At 38.7% G+C, this 25,000-nt stretch overlaps 1 protein-coding gene across 1 annotated transcript in view; it reads right to left on the minus strand.

The window, feature by feature from the left end:
* LOC125481025 (ubl carboxyl-terminal hydrolase 18-like) overlaps positions 1–21,533 on the minus strand; it is a 23,878-nt gene extending 2,345 nt beyond the window's left edge. The window contains exons 1-6 of the mRNA XM_048604124.1: positions 21,423–21,533; positions 16,688–16,829; positions 13,540–13,636; positions 4,150–4,295; positions 3,479–3,558; positions 1,622–1,771 (exon numbers count right to left, since the gene is read on the minus strand). Coding sequence (XP_048460081.1) covers positions 1,622–1,771; positions 3,479–3,558; positions 4,150–4,295; positions 13,540–13,636; positions 16,688–16,829; positions 21,423–21,479 — 672 coding nt within the window. The 5' untranslated portion in view covers positions 21,480–21,533. The remainder of the gene's footprint in view (positions 1–1,621; positions 1,772–3,478; positions 3,559–4,149; positions 4,296–13,539; positions 13,637–16,687; positions 16,830–21,422) is intronic.
* Positions 21,534–25,000: the final 3,467 nt, after the last annotated feature.

Consider the following 25,000-nt stretch of genomic DNA (forward strand, 5'->3'; position numbering starts at 1 on the left):
GGATCTTGATCAGATGGATCAATGGGCTGAAGAGTGGCAGATGGAGTTTAGCTTAGATAAATGTGAGGTGCTGCATTTTGCAAAGGCAAATCAGGTCAGGACTTATACACTGAATGATAAAGTCCTGGGGAGTGTTGCTGAATGAAGAGACCTTGGAATGCAGGTTCATATCTCCCTGACAGTGGGGTTGCAGGTAGATAGGACAGTGAAGAAGGCGTTTGGTATGCTTGTCTTTATGATTTAATGTTTTGTAAAACATCTTCTGGAAGTCCAAGTGTAACACATCTACTGGTTCCTTTCTATTCTTTCTGATTCAGATTTCCTTGAAAATCTTTAATAAATTGGCCAGACACAATTTCCCTTTCATGAAGCCATGCCTACTCTGCTTGATTAAGCTATAATTTTCCAAATGTGCTGCTACTACTTCCTTAATAATTGGTTCCAATATTTTTTCAACAATAGATGTTAGGCTAATTGATTGATGGTCTCCCTCCTTTTATGAATGTCTGTCCACTATCTACAAGGCAAAATTCTTAGGTGTGATGGGATACTTTCCTGGAAGGGTACAGCTCCAACAACACTCAAAAAGTCCAACATCATCAAGGACAAAGCAACCTGCTGGATGGTTACCACAAGCACCACCTTAATCCTTCCCTCCCTTTAATGCCAATGTACAGTGGTAGTGGTGTGCAACATCACCGAGGATCCTTCGACAACATCTTCCAAACCTGCAACCTCTACCACCTTTAAAGACAAGGGCAGCAGATACATGAGAACATCACTATCCGCAAGTTCCTCTCCAAGCTACTCAATATCCACATTTGGAACTATGTTGTTATTTCTTCACTATCGCTGCATCATCATTCTGGAACTCCCTTACAAACAGCAGTGTGGACAAATCTACACTCCAAGAATTGCAACAGTTCAAAAAGACAACTCACCTTCACTTTCTTGAGGGCATTTAATAACGAGCAATAAATACTGGCCTAGCAGGCAAAATCCACATCACATGACCAAATAATAAAATAAAACTTCAAACACAAAAAGTTTTAAGTTCCTAAATTAACATTGAATACATGTTCTCTACAGGCACAGAGATCAACAATAGTGTAGGATAGCTATCAACGAATCTTGTACCTGTCTAGATCAATAAAAAACTCAACAACAAGCTACTTCCTTGCTTTGTTTTAATTTGCAATATCAATCAGTAAGGAGAAAGGGTTCACATTCTGAGGTATTGGTTGTTTCCTAACACTTTTATAATGATGTGATTGGCTTTATTCAGTTTAGCTTTGCAGAAAGTATGCATAATTTTACTTAACCTTGTGTAAATATTGATTTTGTGATCAACATACAGATTACAGAATTAATTGAAACCATTAGCTAAATCCAACTATTAATTATTTTGTGCTAAACTGTGTCATGTTGCTTGGTTATTGAAAAACTTCCTAGAATTGTCAAAGTTAGGGGAAATTGTATTAACCAAAATGCCATTCAAGATTGAAATTCAGCATTAGGTTCAATATCCAAACATCACATCAAACATGAAAGGACAAATCCACATCTGACTCCTAGAATATTTCACGTTTAATCAAAATGAGTTTTAAAAAGTTACACTTACTACATTCTGATAACATTTCTCCGATGAAGGTTCGTAAAGTGAAAGAGGAATAGTGAGCATGTGTCCAACATGCTGGAATTCATTTTGGCATTTTAAACATTTTCCATATTCCTCAATGGTTAGCACATGCAAATCATCAACAAATCTGTTCTGTAGAAAAGTAAACAGAAAATTTGGAAAAGTATTAACGTACGTCACTTTTCAATTCTCTTCCAGAGCATTGCAACATTGGTACTATGGTCCAGAATTTGCGCTCAATGGCAAAGTGAGATCAAATGCCTTGTATCAGCCAGAAAGCTAAATCACAAGATCTCGTGGTCCACACGGCGAGAGATTTAGCTCTCTTGATTTCCAATTGATAGTAGTGTTCTACTCCGGGAGTTTCCACTGTTAAGTTGCAGTGATGACATCAGGTTCCAGAAACAGCTGATCACACAAATACATTTTCACAGACGGCAAATCAGGAAATGAAAAGCAGTAATACCGAATCTATTTTTACATAGAAATAAATATTGATACTGATACGATTTAACATGGATGCTGAAAAATCATGAACAACATTTCATTTTTGTTAATCATTTTAAAAATCTGGAAATTACCACATTTAAAAGGCATCTGGATGGGTATATGATTAGGAATGGTTTAGAAAGGATATCGGCCAAATGCTGGCAAATGGGTCTAGATTTATTTAGGATATCTGGTCGGCATAGACGAGTTGGACTGACGGGTCTGTTTCTATGCTGTTCATCTTTATGACTCTGACTTTAATGAACAATGGAGCAATGTACAGATATTTTTTTTTGAGATTCACCAAGGTTTCTTGAAGAGCACCTTCCAAACCTACAACTGTTACCTCGTTGAAGGATAAGTTCGACAGAGACAAGGGAAGACTATCCACTGCAAGTTCACCTCCAAGCCACTCACCATCTTGACTTGGAAATATATCACCGTTCCTTCAGTGCCACTGGGTCAAAAGCCTGGGACTCCCTTCCTAACATCATTGTGGGTGTCCCTATACCACACAAACTGTGGCTGTCAAGAAAGGATATCAGCAGCACCTTCTCCAGGGGCTACTAGGGATGGGCAACAAATGCTGGCCCAGCCAGTGACACGCACATCCCAAAAAAGAAATTATTTTTCTAGGGCCAGATCAATTGTTCAAAGAATACTTGGTACTCTGAGTGCCAATAAAGGTCCAGGGGCAGACCTTCTGGTCAGCAGTGATCACTGACTGAGAACATATTGTATTCAATATCTGTGATGTGTTTTCTTTCCTTGCAGCTGGATCTTCGTGTACCAGTTGCAGTAGTGATCTCTCATCCTAATCATTCAAGTCAAGCAATGATAAAGATATGTGATGGAGAGTCCACCTCAACTTTTTAATGACAACATCTGCTGTGTTGAGTAAAGTTTTTAAAAGGGTTGTAACAGGGGACTAACTGAACATTGGTGGGTAGGTTAGTGGTGGAGTCACGGCGGGGGGCGCAGGGGAGCGGGGTTACTCTACCACAAACTACAGCAAAATAATACAAGAGAAAATACTGGGGTAATTTTTCTCACACAAGGTCCAAGACCCTACGTGCAAATAGTAGATCCAACAGATGAAAATAGTATTGTGATAGAAGTGATGTCCTCCACTGATGAGTAACTTACTGGCACTCACTCATGAAGAATACTGTTTGGATGATGTAAAGTTAGACTGTCTAATACCTAATAAGATGAATCTTTCCCACAGCAGAGGAATCTTTGGAAGGACAATCTGTGTACACCTCTAAATATGTTTACTTGATCATTCCCTACAACTTGATGCAATGGTATGATAGAAGGATAAAGTAATTATATTTTTCCCATACTTACAAACATTGTCTTCTTCAACTGGTCTTGTAATAGATTACAGAGTGAACGGAAGAGTTCCTCAGCATCCATCTGACTCCCCACTTAAAATAAATGTAGAAACAAAACACTTAAACATTTGGGAATATTATACATTAATTGTTCGAAATTATCTGTATCCCATGAAATTTACAATGTCCTATAAAAATGACTTTAAAAGGCTAACCTAATAATAAAGCTGCTGATTTGTATTGAGGACTGATGTGGGTCTGGGAGGAACATCTCCTCTGATCTTACATTATGTTGCTCTGTATCAAAGCCTCAATGGTAATGTTTCTGTGAAGTGCCTTGGGACTTTTTCTTCCATTAAAGGTACAATAGAAATGCTAGTTACTAATGAACAACGATGAGGTTAGGAATTTGATAGATAGAGAATGGTGTGTTTGGGAGCAGGGTGGGTGGGATGAAGAGCAGTAACAACATGTCCCTCGATGCCACCTCAGAAAGTATTAGTACATCAGTGTGCTTCAGTCTCCCCCTAGACATTATTACCAATAAGACAGTATTTCAACTGAAACTTAATGTATTGCATTTCTTTTCATTTCTTAAACCAGTTTCATCAGATCTTTTGCACACTCCTTGTTCATAGATAAAGTCACATTAAATATTCTAACTGAAATGGATAGCGTACTTACCATTAATATGGTTTAACACCAAGCACCGAATAAATTTATCAGGCGATACAGTGCTCTTAGTTTTGTTGTGCAGTTGCTGGAATACTTTGCCAAGGTGATATAGAATGTGGCTATTGGCTTTTATCAGAAGGCCTTTCTGTTGGCAACTGTAATAAAGAAACAAATGAACCTAAATCTAACCGAACAGAATTCTGGGATAAACAGGGATAGACAAAATAAAACTGAGAGGCCATGACATTGGTGAAAATTGGCCTGTTTTGTTTCAGAACAGACCTATTGGATCACAAATTATAATTAGAAACAATATAAAGAATTTTGGCACTTTAAATAGCAAGGTATTTCACAGCAAATAGTTTCTGTTAGTTATAATGTTAATTTCCTTTACATTCAGTTTTTCTGTATCATGGACATTGCTTGACAGTCAACAAGATGAAGATTTAATTGCAAGGCCATATCAAGCACTTTACAGCTACTAAGTAATCCACAGACACTTTGCTTCAGTTCTGTACAAGTTGATAACAGCAGAGTGTGGTTAGGGAAACAGACAGGCTGCAGGCCAAGAATATAAATCCCACCTATTAATGAATTTATTTTGTTAGGTATCAATTGTCCTCTACTGAAGGGCTAAAATACATGCTGTGCGTAGGAGCCCTCTGGCACTGTGCTGAACTATGCTTCCTTATATTAGCCCCAGTGCTGACAGCAAGGTACATCGCAGCTGAGCCTGATCCTTTAGCTGATCAACATCCACATACTAGAAGGGTAACACAATCAGGCCTTGCGGATTTCTCAAAAAGTTCTCCCTATGTCAAGATGTCTAAGCATTTATGTTGTGCCTTTACTATGCCTGATTGAGATTCATTACTTCAAACAAGTTTCGGAACAAAAGCCTGGAGATTGCTAGCCTGTACTGTGTGGTAGTGGGTGCCATATTTTTCAAACAATTGTGGGAACACTTGGTATATATAACAGTACTCAACATACCTTGCTATTCCCTTCCATTTGTAATACTTCACATAGTTGGTGATTGCAATAGAAGCACTAAAGTCAGATAACTGGCTCCTTTTAATGTGTTTTCTAATTAATGGAATCGTGCAAACTGATTTAACCTGAATCTGTAATTTGAAGTGAATCAGAAAATGACAGGTCACTGAAAACTCCTGTATTGTTCTTTATACAAAGACTGGAATCCCTCCCTAACAGCACCATGGTTGTACATGGACTGCAGTAGTTCAGGAGGGCGATGATAAATTTTGGCCCAGCCAGAAACACCCATATCCCATGTGTGAATATTTGTAGAAACCTGCCAGTAGATGGCACTGCTACCTAACAACTGACAAAACTGCAGCGTGTTGACAACCAAGCTTATCATCAATCTTCATTTCAGAAACTAAGTCATCAACACACTTTGCAAGTAACAAACAATCGACTGTGAAATCAGGAAAACATCCCAACTGATAAGTGGAATGTACCCTGACTCCATTTACCTGCCTTTGTTCTGAATCCCTTGATATTCTTATATAAACAAATGTTTAATAATATCAATCTTGAAGACCTCACTAAGACTCAATTTTTTTGGGGGTGTTTAAAATTTCCAGTAGCTTCTGTATAAGAAATAAAACAATATTTCTTCCTGATTTTAAGATTTAATCCCTGAAACGTCCTACAGAATAAATAGTTTTCTGAATCAGCTCTCTAAGGCCTCAGTTTGATCTCTTCTCCATTATCTGAACATAAGTAAATAGAAACCAGATTCATGCAACCTATCTTCTTGACTTAACCTCTTAAATTCTGGTATCTTGCTGATAAAAGCATGTGTAACCACTGTAAGGCCAATGTATATTTAAAAATATCTATAAAAAGCACTGTGCTTCTGTTACATTAATCACTGTTAAGGCTATCTCTGATCAATACTTTACATCATTCTCCATCCACAACTCTTTCCCCGTACCAACCCTACACTTTTTTTCCATCTTAATCCTGTTCCCAATAAACTGCTGATCACCTAACTTTGCCTCCCTCATGTTAGCTGACATTGTCAAATCCTTTAAATCTAACACTGTTACCCCTTCCACAAATTCAACTGTCCTTGCAAATTACTGTCCCTCTTGCTCTTCATAGTCCTTGAAGGTGTTTACACCTCCCAAATCCATTCCAGACTTCCCTGGAAAAGGGTCCCTGCTCCTGCCACAGTACCTCTTATCAAAGTCACAGCTAAAATCCACTGTAATTGGCAAAGTTTCTGTCCTTCTGTGCCTGTTTGCAGCCTTTAGCACAGGTGACCACTCCATCCTCCTCTAATGCCTCTCCTTTGCTGTCCATGGTATGACTGCTCTGATCTGGTTCCACTTTTACCGATCTAACAATATCCAGAGAATCATATTCTTTTCCTGTCCCCGCATTCTCACCTGTAGCGCCTCCCAAGGATACATCCTTGGCCTCTTTCAATTTCTAATCAACATATTGCACCTCTGAGCAATAGCTTTGAGTTAGCTTTTACATGTACACTGACAAGAAACACTGTTGCTAAATTATCAGACTGCTTGTCCAATATCCAGCCCTGGATGAGTGGAAATTTCCTACAATTAAATAACGCAAAGACTTATGGTATTATTTTCAGTCCCCACTCTTAAACTCCATTCCCCAGCTAACTCATTGCATTTTTCACAATCACGATTGTCTGAGGTGAAGTCAGTTTTTTTGGAACCTTAGTGTCGCATTTGATCCTGACATGAGATTTCAACCTGGTATTCATGCCATTGGTAAGACCACCTATTTCTGTCTATGAACATCAACTGACTTTGTTCGTGCGTCAGTTCGTGGTGAAACTCTTGTTCCAACCTTCATCACTTCTATACTCGACTATTCCAACACATCCCGAGCCGGTGTCCACATTCTACCTACATAAACCTAAGATAATCCAAAACTCTGCTGCCTGTGTCTTAACTTGTAGCAAATTCCATTCCAATATCACTCCTACATTTGTTGACATACTGGCACTCAGTCGAGCAATATCTGGATTTAAAATTCTCATCCTTGGGTACAAATCACTTCATGGTCTCAACTCTCTCTCCGTCTCTGTAATCTCTTCCAGTTTGATAAACCTCCAAGAATCCTGTGCTGATCTAAGTCTGAGCTGTTGTCCGTTCCCGCCTTTTAGTGCTTTACTATCAGTTTCATCCTTTCAGTGGCTGTGGCCCTGGAACTCCTGAAGCTCTGAAAATTCTCCCCTAAACTTCTCTGTTTCTCGACTTCACTCCCCAACTTTAGACCACTTCTTAAAGCTGAATTCTTTGACCATACTTTTGGTTATCTGCCTTAATATCTCCTTGTGTGGCTGAGTTTGATACTTCATTTTATAACGCTTCCGTGATGTTTAATTATGTTGAAGGCACTGTATAAACATAAATTTTCGTTGTATCCACCCTTCGAAGAACTCCCTCTCAATTAATTTACAATTACTCACTTACAATTACATTTTCAAAATCCTAACAATAGAAACATAGAAAATGGGAGTAGGAGTTGGATAGAACATTTGAATAGAATATCCTTTATTGTCACTTGTACTACAATACAGAAGTATAGGACTACAGTGAAAAGTTTTTACAATGGCTGCCTTTTAATGGCGCCATCTTAGGAGCAAGTACCTCAGTACAAATCTTACAGGGTACAAAAAGTATAGTAGTCTTACACAAAGAGGATTAAAGGAAAGCATAGGTATTACTTACAGAGGTAGTTACAACATGGTGAAAAGGTTTTTAATTACAGTCCGATAACAGCAGCTCAGCATGTGGCACCAGGCCCGAGTCCAGCAATTATCCTGCATTGCTCCAGCCTCCAGTCCGCTCCTCATCGGGACTCAGCAGCAACCAGGTAAATCGCGCTGTACTGGGATTCGAACCGCAGCCACCACCACACCCCCCACCCCTCTCGCCCCCCCCACCCCCCACCACCATTGCTCCGGGGACTCGGCCCCTCTGGCACCACCTCGGGTTGCCTACTCCAACCAGTTCATGCTGACTGCCTGCGCGATGCTCCAGGGCTGCTTCCCCATGTGCTTTTGCAGGGCTGTTCCACACGCTGCTCTGGGGCTCACAGCCCATGCGCTGCTGCAGGGCTCGCTGCCCATGGTGTTCCAGGGCACGAGGGCTCACTGCTCTGGACTTGCTGCATTGACTTCGCTGCTGAGGGCAGAGAAGAAGAAAAAAGAAGGAAAAGGGGAAAAAGGAGGAAAAAGAACAGGCTCCTACTTCGTCGCCAGGAGAAATCTTAAGAGGGTATTCAGCCCTTCAAGCATGCTTTGCCATTCAATATGATCGTGGCTGATCATCCAACTCAGTATGCTGTTTCTGCTTTTTCCCAATTTGGTTTGATCCATTTAATCCTAAGAACTGGATCCTCCTTTTCCTTGAAAACATTTAATGTTTTGGCTTCAACCACTTTCTGTGGCAGAAAATTCCACAGGTCACCTCTGTCTGGATGAAGCAATTTCTCCTCATCTTAGTCAGAAATGGCTTATCCCGTAAACCATGACCCCTGGTTCTGGACTCTCTGGTCATTGGGAACATCCCTCCAGCATTTACACTGTCTAGCCCTATCATAATTTTACAAATTTCCATGAAAATCCCCCTCATTCTTCTGAACTCCAGTGAATATTTTCCTAACTGATCAAGTCTCTCTTCATACATCAGTCCTGCCAACCCAGCAATCAATCTGGTAAACCCTCCATAATTCTATAATTTCCTGTTTTCTTTCTACCTCTTTTTTTAATTTATAGGGTTACGTTAGCTACCCTACAATCCAAAGTCTGTAGGCCATCTATAGAAAGATGATCACCAAAACATCCACTATTTCCAGGGCCACTTCATTAACTACTCTCGGATTTAGATTTGATTTGATTTATTTTTTGTCACGTGTACCTAAGTATAGTGAAAAGCTTTGTTTACGAGCAGTACAGGCAGATCATAGCGAGCAAGATCATACAGATCATAGGGTAGAAGGCAACTTAGTCAGAAGCGTATAGGTTATATTGCACAGGGAGTGCGCTAGGCAAGATCAACATTAGCAAGATCAGCATTATTTGAAGGTCAGGACTCCATTCATCAGTTTAATAACGACTGGGAAGAAGCTGTTCCTGGACCTGCTGGTACATGTGTTCAAGCTTCTGTATCTTCTGCCTGAGGGAAGAGGTTATAGGAGAGCATTACCAGTAATGGGTCTTCCATGATGTTGGCAGCCTTTCCGCGGCAGCGAGCTGTGTAAATGGTGTCCATGGATGGAAGGTTGGCTTCCGTGATGGTCTGGGCTGTGCACACCACCTTCTGTAGTTTCTTGCGGTCCTCGGCAGAGCAGTTGTCATATCAGGCCGTTATGCACCTTAATGGTGTGCTTTCAATGGTGCATCTGTAGAAGTTGGTGAAGGACCTTATGAACATGCCAAATTTGCCAAGCCGCCTGAGGAAGAAGAGGCGTTGATGTACCTTGTTGACTGTCTCATCTACGTGGCAAGTCCAAGTTGTCAGTTATCATCACTGCTAGGAACTTGATGCTCTTCACCCTCACAACCTCAGTTTGGTTGATGTAGATGGGAGTGCGTTCTCCTCCTTTCTTTCTGAAGTCAGTGATCAGTTCTTTAGTTTTGCTGATGTTGAGAGGGAGGTTGTTCTCACTGCATCACATCATCAAGCCTGCTGTCTCCTTTCTGTATTCTGACTCGTCATTATTAGATATCTGTTCTACCACAGTGGTGTCATCAGCAAACTTGTAAATGGCGTTTGTTTGGAATTTGGCAACACAGTTGTGGGTGTACAGGGAGTACAGTAGGAGGCTGAGGACTCATCTTTGGGGGGGTCCTGTGTTGAGTGTTATTGTGGAGGAGGTGCAGTTGTCTATCTTCACTTATTGAGGTCTGTGGGTCAGAAAGCTGAGGTACTGGTTGCAAAGGTTGGAGCCAAGACCAAGGTCTCGGAGTTTTGTGATCAGTCTGGTGGGATAGTGGTGTTGAAGGCAGAGCTGTACTCGACTAGCACAAGTCTGACGTAGGTGTCCTTGTTGTCCAGGTGTTCCAGGGATGAGTGCAGGGCTAGGGAAAAGGCCTCTGCTGTGCATCGGTAGGCAAATTGTAGGGGATTGAGGCAGGCTGGAAGACAAGGGTTGATGTGGGCCATGACCAGCCTCTCAAAGCATTTCATGATTATCAGTCCCTGGAGATTTATCAGCCTTTAATTTCATCAATTTTCTCAATGCCAATTCCTTACTAAAACTGATATTTTCAGTTCCTCACTCTCGCTAAACTCTCCATTCCCGAACATTTTTGGGATGTTATTTGTGTCCTTCTTTATGAAGACAAAACCAAAACATCTATTTAATTGGTCTGCCATTATAACCCATTATAACTTGCCCTGTCTCTGACTGTAAGGGACTTATATTTGTCTTCACTCATCCTTTTCTCTTCACATAACAATTGAAGTTTTTACAATCAGTTTGTATGTTCCCCATAAGCTTACTCTCGTATTCTATTGTTCCCGTCTTAGTCAATCCTTTTGTCCTTCTTTGCTCAAATCTCAACTGCTGCCAATCCTCAGGTCTGCTGCTTTTTTTGGCCAATTTGTATGTCCCTTCTTGGATTTAAAACCATCCCTAATTTCCCTAGTTAGCCATGGTCAAGTTACGTTTTCTGTTTTATTTTTGTGTCAGGCAGGAACAAATAATTTAGGCAGTTGCTCCATGCACTTTTTAAATGCTTGCTACTGCTTATGCATCATTATGACTTTTTTCCAAATTAACATTTTATCATAGTTATCTCTCGCTTCCTGACATCATTGTTTCCTTTATTTAGATTCAGGACCCTAGTCTCAGAATCAACTGCATCACCCTCTGTTTAAGAGAAAGGATTCTGTTTTATTATGGCCAGTCTTCTTCCAAGTGGCCTTGCAATACTAGATTGCCAATTATTCCTTTCTTGTTGCACAATACCAAGTATAGGATGACCTCTTCTCTGGTTGGTTCTTCAACAGATTGATCTAGAAAAACCATTCTGTACACACGTTAAACCATATAACATCTGGTCGTCACTTTACTTCAACATTTCTGCAGCTACTAATTTGTCAAACTTTAGTGTAATTTCCATCTTTTGATGCTCTACTCCCCATTCAAATTATTGTGACTATTCATTGCAGCTTTGCTCACTGGACTTCAAACATGAATGGATGTGGCTGGTTTTGCTGTTCACTGCCACAACTTGCTGAACACATAAAGCACTATTGCATACAGTTTTTGTCTGTTAGAAGTGCTCATAATTCCAGGATTTGTTCTGGAAAGAAAAAAAAAAATCTCTGGCTTCTTTTCTCTACAATAAGCCATCTTCTTAAAACCCTCTCCCATCTACTCCACATTCATTTCCTTCAAAATGTGCAAGGAACTCATAGATATATTTATCACTAAAAGTGAATCCATACAATCTACTGCATTTATTGTTTTTCCCTCCTTCACCAGCCCACCAAAGCTAATTTTCTTTAAAGCTCCCTGTGTTTTAGCCCTGAATTCAAATAGTTTCTTAAAATTTGTTTATTTCCTAGCTCCCCTCATATTCTCTCTGAGTTCATATTGTCTTTGAAACACACATCTTGTTCCTTTGATTTGTTCCAACTAACCTTCTGACCACTCAACATCCCCTTCTGTTGGCTGATTCTGTAAATGAATCTTTCTTCAGATGTTGTCCTTCTCTCTTTTAAACATAATGTCATCATTCATCTGCTGGAAAACCAACCCTTTATGGAATCCTTGCAAACTACCATTCCAAACCTTTTACTCTTACCCAATTTGTACCCTTGTTTCCTGAAACTTCATTTTTGAATCCTTCTAAACAGGTTTCTGCCCCTGTCACTGTACAGAAATTACTTTCAAGCTCTGCTCCTTAGCTACCGACTCCATCACTTTGCCTGATAACTGTGTGAGGCTGATGTGTTCATACCTTTGGTGTCACATTTAACCCTGAAGTAAGCTTTTGTCCATATAACTGTGCCATCACTAAGGTGATAATTTATTTCCATCAATATGCCTTCACTGTATCTCAGCTCATCTGCATCTGAAATCCTTGCTCATTTCTATGTTCCTTCTAGACCTGACCATTCTGTGTAATCCAAACTAATCTTCTCCATTTTATCCTTTGCAGATTTGGGGTCATTCAAAACTCTGGTGTCCAAATTCTATTTTTATTCATTCATGGGCTATTGTGGCTGGGCCAGTATTTATTATCATCCCTAATTACCTTTGAGAAGGTGGTGATGAGCAGGAATTTCCTCCAATTAAATTCTTCTTGAACTGCTTTAAGTTCATTTGGTGTCAGTAGACCAACAATACTGTTAGGGAGGGAGGTCCAGGATTTTGACCCAACAACAGTGAAGGAACAATGATTTGTTCACCACATAACTGCTGCTCTTGTCCTTCTAAATGGTAGCAGTATTGGGTTTTTGAACATGCTTTCAAAAGTTGCTATTGCCTATGCACCATCATGTCTTTCTTCCAAAGTAAAATTCCCAATTTATCATAGTTATTTCATACTTCCTAAAATTTATAATTCGCAGCAAGTCCTGTTCACCCATCACTCCTCTGCTCATTAACTACACTAGGTTATTTTAAATACTCCTGCTTAATCTCAATTCCCTTCATGCCCTTGCTCCTCCACATCTCTGAAATTTCCTCCAGTCCCACAACCCTATGACATATCCCTAAACGTGGCCTATTTTAATTGTTCCAGCTGCCAAGGTCCTAAGTTATGAAATTTACACTCTTAAGCTTTCTGTCTGTCTTTCATTTTTTAAGATACTCCTTGTTAAACCACTTTGATTGACCATTTGGTCATCTGCCCAATATCTCCTTATGTAATCCAGTTCAGTGTTCCGTTATAATGTCTATGTGAAACCCCTTGAAACACCATTCTATTAATTAAAAGTTTTGGTCATCTGAACTAAAATCTCCTTATGTTCACTGCTGTTACATTTTATTTATATAATGCTTCTGTCTTGAGATGTTTCAGTATGTTAAAAACTCTGTATAAATCTAAATTATTGTTGTGTTTCATTGCTCTCAACTGAATCCAATATCTGCATGCGTTCTGACCGAAAGTTCTATATAACTGAAGCATGACTTCCTCATTAAGCCAAAATTCAATCTGATTACCTTTGAATGAGTTACATAGGAATCAATAAAAAGAGCCATCAGTTAGGATAAGGTAGAAGTGTTTGTCCATGTGTAAAATATAAAAAAGGTGTTTCTCGAATAACGTAAATTTTGCAAAATCTGCTAGAAGCTAAATTGAGTGATATAAAAATAATCTTACTTAGTTATAAATCTGAATAAAGCAAATAAATCAGCAAAATTGGAACTTACTTTGAAAGTAGACAGCTATATTCTGGAATCATAAATAAGGTTTGCAGAAGGGCATTTACACAACAGTTGTTGCTTGTATTGGCGAGTCTCACAAATGCTATGAAAAGAAATAATATATTACCCACTTTTTTGTGATAACCTTTACATTCAATGAACTGCAGCTTCAAGCTTCCAGTATGAGTAATTGATTTGGTTGGCCACTACACTTTTCTACCAAATTATACGGTGCATTTTCTCCCAAGTTATTTCCTCTACTCAGGAAATAAACCAGTAAAGAGAAAAGCAAATTCACATTTATATCTATCATATCCAACTGATTCCAATTTTGAGGCCCCCACCCCTACCCCAATGAGTATTAATCAGAATCATCACAGAATTCCTACACTGTGGAAGCAAGCCATTTGGCCCTTCAAGTCCACACCAACCGCTCTGAAGAGCATCCTGACCAGACTCATTCTTCTACCCTATCCCTGTAACCCTGAATTCCCCATCCACTTTGCCTGCACATCCCTGGACGCTATGGGTAATTTAGCATGGCCAATCCACCTAACCTGCACATCTTTGGATTGTGGCAGGAAACCAGAGCACCCAATGGAAACCCACACAGACACGGGGAAAATGTGCAAACTCCACACAGAATCAAATCCAGGTCCATGGTACAGTGAGGCAGCAGTGCTAACCACTGAACCACCATGCTGCCCTGTAGAACTTGAATCACAGTGGTCAATTTGAACAAGTCTCCACAAACAACAATAGAATAGATGACCACCTATTTAAATTGTACAGCTTGAGTCACAGGGTAGAAACCTTAAATTTGTTATTGTACCCATGTAATTGTTTATATCTTCTGCACAAGTAGATAAGTTTAATTTCTTTGGCAACGTACTTCTTCAGTGCTTCAATGGAGCATTAGACTAATTTATATCAATAAATCCCACTGTTGGACAATCATTTGACTCAGATTTGAGCAGTACTACTGAGACAAACTGGTGCTTCGACCATCAGTTCTACACGGAGCATTCCCACATCCCAAAAGCATTGGAACCAGAAAATTCCACAGAGCATTTTGTATATCTTTCCTGCAGCAGCCTGCGACTGTTCAAGTGCAATAAAAATGATTAAGAGGCCAGAAATACAGGCACGGCAACTGAAATAAACAGGGCATCAAAACTGGCCAACAAGCAAAGTATGCTGGGAATGCCTGAGCCAAGATAGATACAAAAGACAATTCTGCCTCAGGTCAAGTCCTTACAAGATCCAAGCCCAAACAATTGAAACCAGAGAGGTACCACAACACCACCAGAAGTAGCTGGAAAAGCTCAGCAGGTCTGGCAGCACCTGTGAAGAAAAAATCAGATTAATGTTTTGGGTCCGGTTACCCTTCCTCAGAACTAAGGACTGAGGTTCTGAGGAAGGGTCACCGGACCTAAAACGTTAACTCTGACTTTTTCTTCACAGATGCTGCCAGACCTGCTGAGCTTTTCCAGCAACTTCTATTTTTGTTCCTCATTTACAGCATCCGCAGTTCTTTTGGTTTTTGTTAGGTATCATAACACATCAGGAAGTGTGCAAAGGCAATTCAACCCTTCCTGACAAACAAATACTAGATGCATGAGGCAGACATGCCTCAGTAAGACAAAACAGCAAGTGTATACTCTGATATGAAACCAGACTTCCAGGCCCAAGAGCAGACACATCAAAGGGGTCATTGTTAAACAAGCCATCGAGAGCCATTAGCAGCATTTCAAGGTGATAAAGCCAACTAATTTGATACCTCTGATTGGTCAAGTCCTTTGAAAGTTCCAGAAGGTAACCAGCAGGGTATAAGAACCCAACCCGCAGGACTTGGGTACCCCCACTCTCCAGCCTACCTAGAGTCACTTCAGGATACAGCAGTGAACACACCAGCTCGCCCTCTGACCAGAGAGAGAATCAACCCATGAAAAGAGGAACAGAGCAAACAATTCCACAGATCAGCAAAGTTACGAGTATCTGTTAAGTATTTTCAGTTTCTAAAGAATTGGACAGTTAGCAATAGAGTTGTTAGAAGTGTAAAATTTAATGTTTAACCTTTGTTGTCTTCAAATAAAGTTGCGACCTAGTTCACTGACTGCAGACTCATGTAGTCCTTTCCTGATACATGCTAAGATGCCTGGGTAAATTAATATTGTGTACACTGATTGAGGAGTCTGCAGGGTCTTAGAGATACTCTGCTCCAGTCAACATTACCCAAACAGATGAGAGAAACATTAGGAGCTAAAGATGATGCATGCTGTACCAGATGCACATGCTAACACTCTAGTGATAGAGGGAATAATCACTGAAAATGAAACCAATATGGAATAGGCTATTCCAGCTTACTCCATATGCAATACAAATTCTCATCTGGGATAAGACCCTGTGGGACTAAACTAATAAAGACATATTTTTCTTATCACAACTGCTATAGAAGGTGGCCACAGGTATTGGTTTGCCTGTTCTGAAGTGATCATATTACACTTGAACTGTTTGTCTCAACAGTTACCACCAAACCTAGAGTTTTTCCAACATTTTCTGTTTTTACTTTTGATCTTCAGCATCCTCAGTATTTTGTTTCTATTTAAATGTCTTCGTCCAATTATCTTTAACAATAAATCTTAAAATTAAGGGACAGATTTCAACAAAATGTGGTATTGAGATATGGTATGGGCCATAGAAGATCAGATTAATATTCGGCTAAGTTGCAGATCTGTAATTTATTTAAAGGAGTGGTCAATGTTGGAGGATTGGAAGAACTAGCTTTTTTTTAAACAACATTTGGATTATTATTGGAGTAGTAGCATTGTTAACTGTTTTCGAACGGTTGTCTCAGCCACAGTGGTGCAATTTGTACACAGGTGTCAAAATGTTTTTTTAAGAGCTTGAATGTGAATTGGCTTGAAGCTTCATCAATGAGACATAAGGAGATTTATTTTTTCAGATTTTCCAGAGCATCAACTAGGTAAGGAAAAGCCTCAAGGAAGATTTGTGTAATTGTAATGGGCCACTCTACTGAGTGCTCTCTTCAATTGTTGAAGTTAGTTATTCACCATAAGATTCACTTGGTTATATCTTTAACATTTTTTTCCAAAAATATATGTTATTCATAAAATTCATAAAATGCACTTACTTTGATTGTTGCAAGAAATTCTGGAAAACATTTGTTGATAGTCTGGGTCAACAGTGTTTTGTTTGTGGTTACCATAATATGTTACACGATTTATTGTGTTTTCTGAAGAATGCAGCCTTGCGTCTCTTTTTGGTTTTCTTTCCTGAAACAGATAGATGTGGAGTTGGATCATCCTTTATGCAAATTCATTCTAAGCCTTGCAGCTTGTGAATGATAGAATACTGCTAATAAGCATTTCCATGAAAAATAAAGTGGAGACTATAGCTGTTGAGCAATAAATTCATGTGTACATGCTCAGATAATAGGATTGTGAGGGATAGTACAACCAGATTAGACAAATGTACCATATGTCAATTAGTGATGTATACATGATTTTACATATTCTAATACAGGCTTAACATAGCAATAAGTGGTTATTGTTAGTGTGCTAACACACTATTTCAGGAAATTATTAAGATCATCAAAAAGGTTTGTGTGTGCAAACCAAATATTGATGTTTGATCTAAAAATGACATATCCATTATTATTTGGAGATAGCAAGAACTGCAGTTGCTGGAGTCAGAGACAAACACTGTGTGGAGCTGGAGGAACACAGCAGGTCAGGCAGCATTGGAAGAACAGGAAAGTTGATGTTTCAGGTCAAGGGTCCTGACCTGAAATGTCAACTTTTCCGCTCATCTGATGCTGCCTGGCCTGCTGTGTTCCTCTGGCTCCACACTGTGTTGTTTTATGTCCATTATTATTGCTGGCTTAGAACTTTTAAACTTCAATTCTGGTTTGCTGGCTGGGCAAGCATTTATTGCCCATCCCTAATTACCCTTGAGAAAGTGACGGTGAGCTTCCTTCTTGAACTGCTGAAATGCATTTGGCTCAGGCAGACCAATAATACCATAATGGGGGGAGTTCCAGGACTTTGACCTAGTAACAATAAAGGAGCAGCGATATATTTCCAAGTCAAAATAGTGAGTGGCTTTGAAGAGATATTGCAGATGGTAGCAATCCCAGGTATCTGCTGCCCTTGACCTTCTAGATGATCATTGTTGTGGATTTGTAAGGTACTATATATGGAGCTATAGTGAATTTTTGAATTGCATCTTGTAGATAGCACTGAGTGTTGGTGGTGGAGGGAATGAATGTCTGTGCATGTGGTGAAAATCAAGCAGGCTAGTTGGTCCTGAATAGCAGCAAGTTTCTTGAGTGTTGTGGTTTGGGGACTCAGGAGATGAGTCGCTGCAGGATTCCTAGTCTCTGACTTGCTCTTGTAGCCACTGTATTTATATTTATATGACAGCTCAGTTTCTGAACTAATATTTTGTACAAACCCAGCTGAAACACTGACTTATATAGACGTCACAGTTCTCCTGGTACTCAACAAAATCAAAGATAGGAAAGAGAAGATCTTATCCTTACCAAAGCATTTGCAAGCTGAGGATGAATTAAACAGAGTTCTAGATGCTGGGCTATACATCAATGCACACCAAGAGGGGGATGGCAGCATCGTAAGGAACTCTGCTTCAGAATTTGGTAGGTACAGAGTGACTCCAAATTTGGATTGTAAGAAGTCTACCAGTCAAGGAAGCTAATGGCAAAGAGATGAAACTTGGAAAAGCTACTTTTGGACATTGACAGTTAATCACACATCAGCTAATCCTTTTAAGCTGCTGTATCATTCACTCATGAACATGCCAACAGCCTTACTGCTATTTTGATAGCACATTCTGGCCCACTTTTATGAAGACAATATGAAAATCCAGGTCTATTTCCACTGGAGCAGAGGAGCCCAAGAAAGGAATTAATATAGATTCACTTAATTGTAAGAGATGTTGATAGTGTAAAGAAAGACAAACCCAAAACATTTCCTCTGCTTAGGGAGCCAAGAACAGGAGATAATTAATTTCAAACTCACTTTTAAAATGCTCCTTCATTATGTCATGATGGCAGATCAAAACTTTGAAGTATTTATGGAATTATTAAACTTTTAATTCCAGCATGTGTTTTTATTAAATGAGGGCACTACAGTTGATAGTAAAAGATAACTACAATCATTATCTTGCAGAGTCTTGTACAGACCCTTGGAATGTCCACACTTGAAGAGAGTTAAGAAAACTGCAAAACAGACTGAAAAAGGAATCAATTACAAGAAGCTGACTCCCTCTGGTTATGTTTTACCTTTACGGAGATTAAAAACCAACTGCAACCCTTGTTCTGTGCATGTTCATGGCCTGACCTACAAGTGTGTGGAGTCATATGCTGTGAAGCTTACAGTGTGAGAACAGCCATTATGCATCTTTATACTGCAGGTAAAGGGAAAAAAATACTCTCTAACTTTAATAAAATACTCTCTAACTTTAGAAAATACTTTCTAACTTTAAGAAAATACTCTCTAATTTTAAGTGCTGGCAGCCAGCCACTATTGAAAGGAACCAGGAAAAAATAATTGCATTCAAACAGTAAACACAAACTGATAATTAATTGTTCACTATCAATGTCAACACTATCAGCACCACCCCATGTAACAGCTACAACTTAATACTATCCCCTCTTCACAAATGATTCAGAGACTTAATTTAAAAAAGAATCAGATTTACATCTTGACCCTAATCTGTGTACATGTGTTGGATTATTATTTCTTTTTGTGTTTAGAAACTAATAAACTCAGTCTTTTATTAACTCAAGAAAGCCTAGTAATTTGACTCCTTTTAAAACATAAGTTTGGTTGGGGAGAAAGATGTCCACAAAGAGAAGGGTCCTTTTTAAATTAACCTTAATGCAATTAACCAGAGTCAGTCATTCTTCCTTGCCCAAGAGATTAATAATTTGGGAGCATCCTGTCTGAAACACTAATAAATTGGGCTTGCTCATAACAACAGTCACAGTGGCAAAGTCCTGGAACTTCCTTCCTAGCAGCACTGAGGATATCTCTACATCCAACAACTGCAGTGGTACATGAAGGCAGCTCACCATTGCATTCTACAGGGCAATTGGGGATGGTCGATAAATGCTGGTCAAGCAGCAATGACCACATTTCATGAATGAAATTTTAAAAATGATTAAAAGCTTCTTTTTAAGATTGTTAGGAAATGGGATATTTAACCACAGAGAATAGTGGAAACTGGAATTTTCAAAACTAAATGTTGGATAAATATTTGAAAGCAAAGGGAGATTCAAGGCACTGAGAGAAAACAAGATTAGTTTTCAACTACTCCAATAATGAACATATTGCATCTGTAGGCTGCCTGTATTGCAAATGCTTAGGAATCTATCTGGGTGATTGCAACTTTGTGATTCATGTGTGGTTCAGTACTAGAAGCAGAAAGGAGATGTATTTGATAGGGGATCATAAAACTTGCCTTTTGTTATGACATGGAGACAGACAGACAAATAAAATCAGCCTTTCTACCTCTATTCGTAATTAATTAATACTTTTAATAAGTAATAAGTAAAATTAATACTTTCAAAAACCAACAAAATTGATCCTAATGGTTCCTAACCAAATTTTTGAATAATGTTTCCCAGATTCTGTGAATAATCAATTCCAGACACCAGTTGCTATCTTAAACAAAATCTTGGCAGCTTATTACCAATTATAGTAATTCAGCAGAGCAAAAATTAAACCTTTGTTTCCAGCCCTACTCACACAAAAGACAGACAAAAAACACAGTTTAGGGATAAATCAAAGAAAATAACAAAACTGGCCAGATTACCTAAAAGTGATTTTCATGATGTGTTGTTCCACAGGCATAAATGATGGTTTCTTCATCAATTTTCTGAAGATGTCCACCAGGGTCACCTTTACAGTTCATTCAGGCAGTAATAGCTATAATTTAGTTTTTTATTCTCTGAGCTTCCAAGAACTGCTAAGGGGAGGTAGGCAGGCAGCTGTGAAATCTTCATGCTGTAGTATTAGTGGCTTTTTTTTTGTAAACACAGGCCAAAAACCCAATTCAAACTCTGATCATTTCCTGACAGACTGACAGTCTCCTGTACAAGGTCCCTGTTACCATTCCACATATGCCACCTACTTCAGCAAAAGGTCTTTTCCAGATTTACTGCAACCAATTCCCAAGTACAGATCTGATTAATTGCCAACTTCTGTTATCTGTTTAAACATAATGCTCTTCCCCAGTGATGAAGCATCTGCCAAACCTATTGACCAGGAACCAACTTGCAATTAACTTCCAGGCCTCGCCATCCAATTAAACAAAGTCTTGTTTGATATATTTTCCTTTTCATACCAACTGTTATCCTGCAGTCAAAAGTCACAGTTACTAGTTTACAGCTCCAAACCAAAATTAATAAAAGTATAAAATAAAAATAATGTGAGGGCTCTAACACTTTTTAAGAATTAGAACTTCTTTGACATGGTTGCACAATTTACAAATACCTCAGTCAAGCAATTCTTGAATGCACTGATGAGATCAGTACTTTTGATACATTTAAGATTGTTTCAACATATGTTTCATTCATCTTTCTTGAATGTGTGGAATTTGAATTCCTTTCAGAAAAAATCTTATGTAAAATAATATTTTCTATTAAGTTGGAAGCATATTGCTTCTTCATAAGTCAACCCACTACTATGGATTTAATAAACCTAACTTCTCCAAGAATTAACACAGCAATGTAAAGCACAGACAGTCCTTGCAACAAGATGTCATTTTTCAAATAAATATATAAAAAAGTGAAAATGTATATTTTTTATTCATTAAGTCAATTTAAAAATATTGTTCATGCTTACTGTGGATTCCTTTCTGGGACCTTTGTTTATTCCATGACGTGTATCTTGATTGTACATTTCACGACTGAAAACTCCAGAACAGATTTCTCTCCTGTTTGTTTCATTGTATGAGCTATCTGGAAGTCTTTGCTTTTAATCAACAGAGTATATATATATATCAGGTCAATTGAATATACTGTGATATAGAGTGAATCTATTATAAAAATTCAGCTATTTCATTAGTCTACATTCTGCTGTGATAGACCTTTTAAACAAAAACAAATAAGATTAGTAAACTTGTCAGCAATGTATTTATGAAATAAGTAAAGGAAAAGATAATTTAAGAGGAAAGTCATACATACTTTTAGAAGCTTATTTTGCAACAATTCAGTCTATAAATTGTTGATATATGAGATAAAGCAAATTCTTAGGAATGCTTTAAATGTGTTCTAACCACAAGCAGAATATTTAGATTTACTTGCCAAACCAAGTTCTTATATTGACGCTGGTGTAACATGTTAGGCCTCTTAGGTCCCTGACCCTGTGCCCTTCAGCTATTGTCCTGGGGTAAGTTCTGCTACTTTAGACTTTTAAATAAAATCAAAAATGATTAACAAATTTACCAAAAATGTAGTTAGTTGACAAATCTGAGGTGATACATTTTGGGTGGAAGAACGAAGGAAATCTAAAGAGGCCACAGAAAGCGAGAGATGCGGGTGAAAATGCATACAAATTGTGGATGGTGGGAAGGCAGGCTGAGAAATCAGTCAAAAGGAATATGGGATCTGGGCTTTATAAAGGCATAAAATACAATAGTATGGAAGATAAGATGAACCTTTAGAAGACACTGGTCCAATCTCAATGGAAGCATTGTGTCTGATTCTGAGGCCACACTGTAGAAAGTTTGGCAATGGGGAAGGGAGCGGAAGAGAACATATAAAATTGTTTCAGGAATGATGGACTTTACTTCCATTGACAGATTGAGGTAACTGTGATTGTTATCCTTAGAAGTTATGAGGGATGTGTGACTGATTATGGAAGATCTTCTTTAAATGTTGAGAACATCGGCCCATGGAACTAAACTGTTTGGCAAAAGAAACAAAGGCAACATGAGGAAAAATGCTATTTTTACAAAAGAGAATTTGGTAAGAAGCTGACGAGAAAATATTTGGAAGGAAGGAGAGTAAGTAGGACTAGATAAATTGTTCTTGCAGAGAGGTGGATAAACTTGATGGACCATATTGTCTCCTTCTGTGCTATAACCATTCTATGATTTTGTAAAACACAAAAACAGAAAGTGATGCAGAAACACAGCCGGTCTGACAACATCTGTATTTTAAAAAAAGTTAAAATACTGCTGATTTGTGTCCCCTGTGTCAGCATTCAGGTTTGGATATGAAAACAAGTTTAAGGAGAAATATGAAGAATAATTTTGAAGAGAGTAATCTTGAGCATAATTTGTTCCAAAATCAGCAATCAGGCACAAAGTTTCCACTGTATAAAAAAATCACCTCCTCAACATTGTTATGGACCAGACTATAACCCCTCAAAATATATTAAGAAGGAAGCCTAGATCCTAACTTTGTCTTATTTTTAAGGTAAATGTGAGGTGCTGTGTTCCAGATGTAATTTGAATGGTCAAACTACTTGACGTTAAGTAAAACACAGTTTATTGAAACACTATAATTAAAATGCAATAAAAGAAAGAGGAACTTGAAATAACAATTCTATTGGAAAATTTAACAGAATAATAGATACAGTAACTATTACTAATTAATTCTTCCAATATAGCAACATCCTATAAACACAGCCTTGGCAAAAGACTAATTCAGAAAACAGATTGTCTCATTTGCAGTTCTCCAATCCAGGAGGAAAGTACATCAAAAGACCATTCTGAGAGAGAGAAAGAGAGAGGGAGAGAGAGAACTCCAGCTTTCAGCTGTAGAAAAGAGAAATGTGGTACCTTTACACAACCCTAGCAGCTTCTGCTACTGAAAGCTAAAACTAAAGATCCTGGTTCTGAGAGAATTTGGTCACACCCATTCAGGCTATTTCTATTGTTCCAACTTTCAAAAAAGACCCAAGACCTCACAAGCAGTTTACTTCACTGGCTTTCCAACTAGACAGCTCTGTAAACTCTGTGTTAAAACTTCTCTTTTCAAAGAAAAAGGACAAGATAACCACTTAAAGCCACACATCATCACAAGATTAAAATATTTCACCATATTGATACTCCGAGTTTAATGTGATTGATAACTGGAATTGCAGTTTGTCTGGACCAAGTAAATTCCATCAACTTGTCTTTGTATCCATTTTTATTATAGAAGACTCTTTTGGAATACTGTGTGCAATTCTGATCTCCTGCTGTAGGAAGGATGTTGTGAAACCTGAAAAGGCTCAGAAAAGATTTACAAGAATGTTGTCAGGGCTAGAGGGATTGAACTATTGAGAACATAAGAACATAAGAACATAAGAACTAGGAGCAGGAGTAGGCCATCTGGCCCTTCGAGCCTGCTCCGCCATTCAATAAGATCATGGCTGATCTTTTCGTGGACTCAGATCCACTTACCCGCATTCTCACCGTATCCCTTAATTCCTTTATTGTTCAAAAAAAATCTACCTTTTTTTTTAAAAACGTTTACTGAAGTAGTGTCAACTACTTCACTGGGCAAGGAATTCCATAGATTACAACCCTCTGGGTGAAGAAATTCCTTCTCAATTCAGTCCTAAATCTGCTCCCTCTAATCTTGAGGCAATGCCCTCTTGTCCTAGCTTCACCTGCCAGTGGAAACATCCTCTCTACTTCTATCTTATCTATTCCCTTCATAATTTTATATGTTTCTATAAGATCCCCCCTCAATCTTCTGAATTCCAATGAATATAATTCCAATCTACTCAGTCTCTCCTCATAAGCCAACCCCCTCAACTCCGGAATCAACCTAGTGAACCTCCTTTGCACCCCCTCCAGTGCCAATACATCCTTTCTCAAGTAAGGAGACCAAAACTGCACACAGTACTCCAGGTGTGGCCTCACCAGCACCTTGTACAGCTGCAACATAACCTCTCTGCTTTTAATTTCAATCCCTTTAGCAATGAAGGACAAAATTCCATTTGCCTTCCTAATTACTTGTTGTACCTGCAGACCTACCTTCTGTGATTCATGCACAAGGACACCCAGGTCCCTCTGCATAGCAGCATGCTGCAACTTTTTACCATTCAAGTAATAATCCTATTTATTATTACTCCTACCAAAATGTATGACTTCACATTCATTTACATTGTATTCCATCTACCAGACCTTTGCCCACTCACTCAATGTATCTATGTTCCTCTGCAAAGTTTCACAGTCCTCTGCACACTTTGCTCTGCCACTCATCTTAGTGTCATCTGCAAACTTTGACACCCTACACGTGGTCCCCAACTCCAAATCATCTATATAAATTGTAAATAATTGCGGTCCCAACACTGATCCCTGAGGCACACCACTAGTCACTGACTGCCAGCTAGAATAGCACTCATTTATCCCCACTCTTTGCTTCCTGTTAGTCAACCAATCCTCTATCCATGCTAATACTTTACCCTTAATGCCATGCATCCTT

Source organism: Rhincodon typus, chromosome 13 (genome assembly GCF_021869965.1).
Source record: "Rhincodon typus isolate 14 chromosome 13, sRhiTyp1.1, whole genome shotgun sequence".
Taxonomy (NCBI): Eukaryota; Metazoa; Chordata; class Chondrichthyes; order Orectolobiformes; family Rhincodontidae; genus Rhincodon; species Rhincodon typus.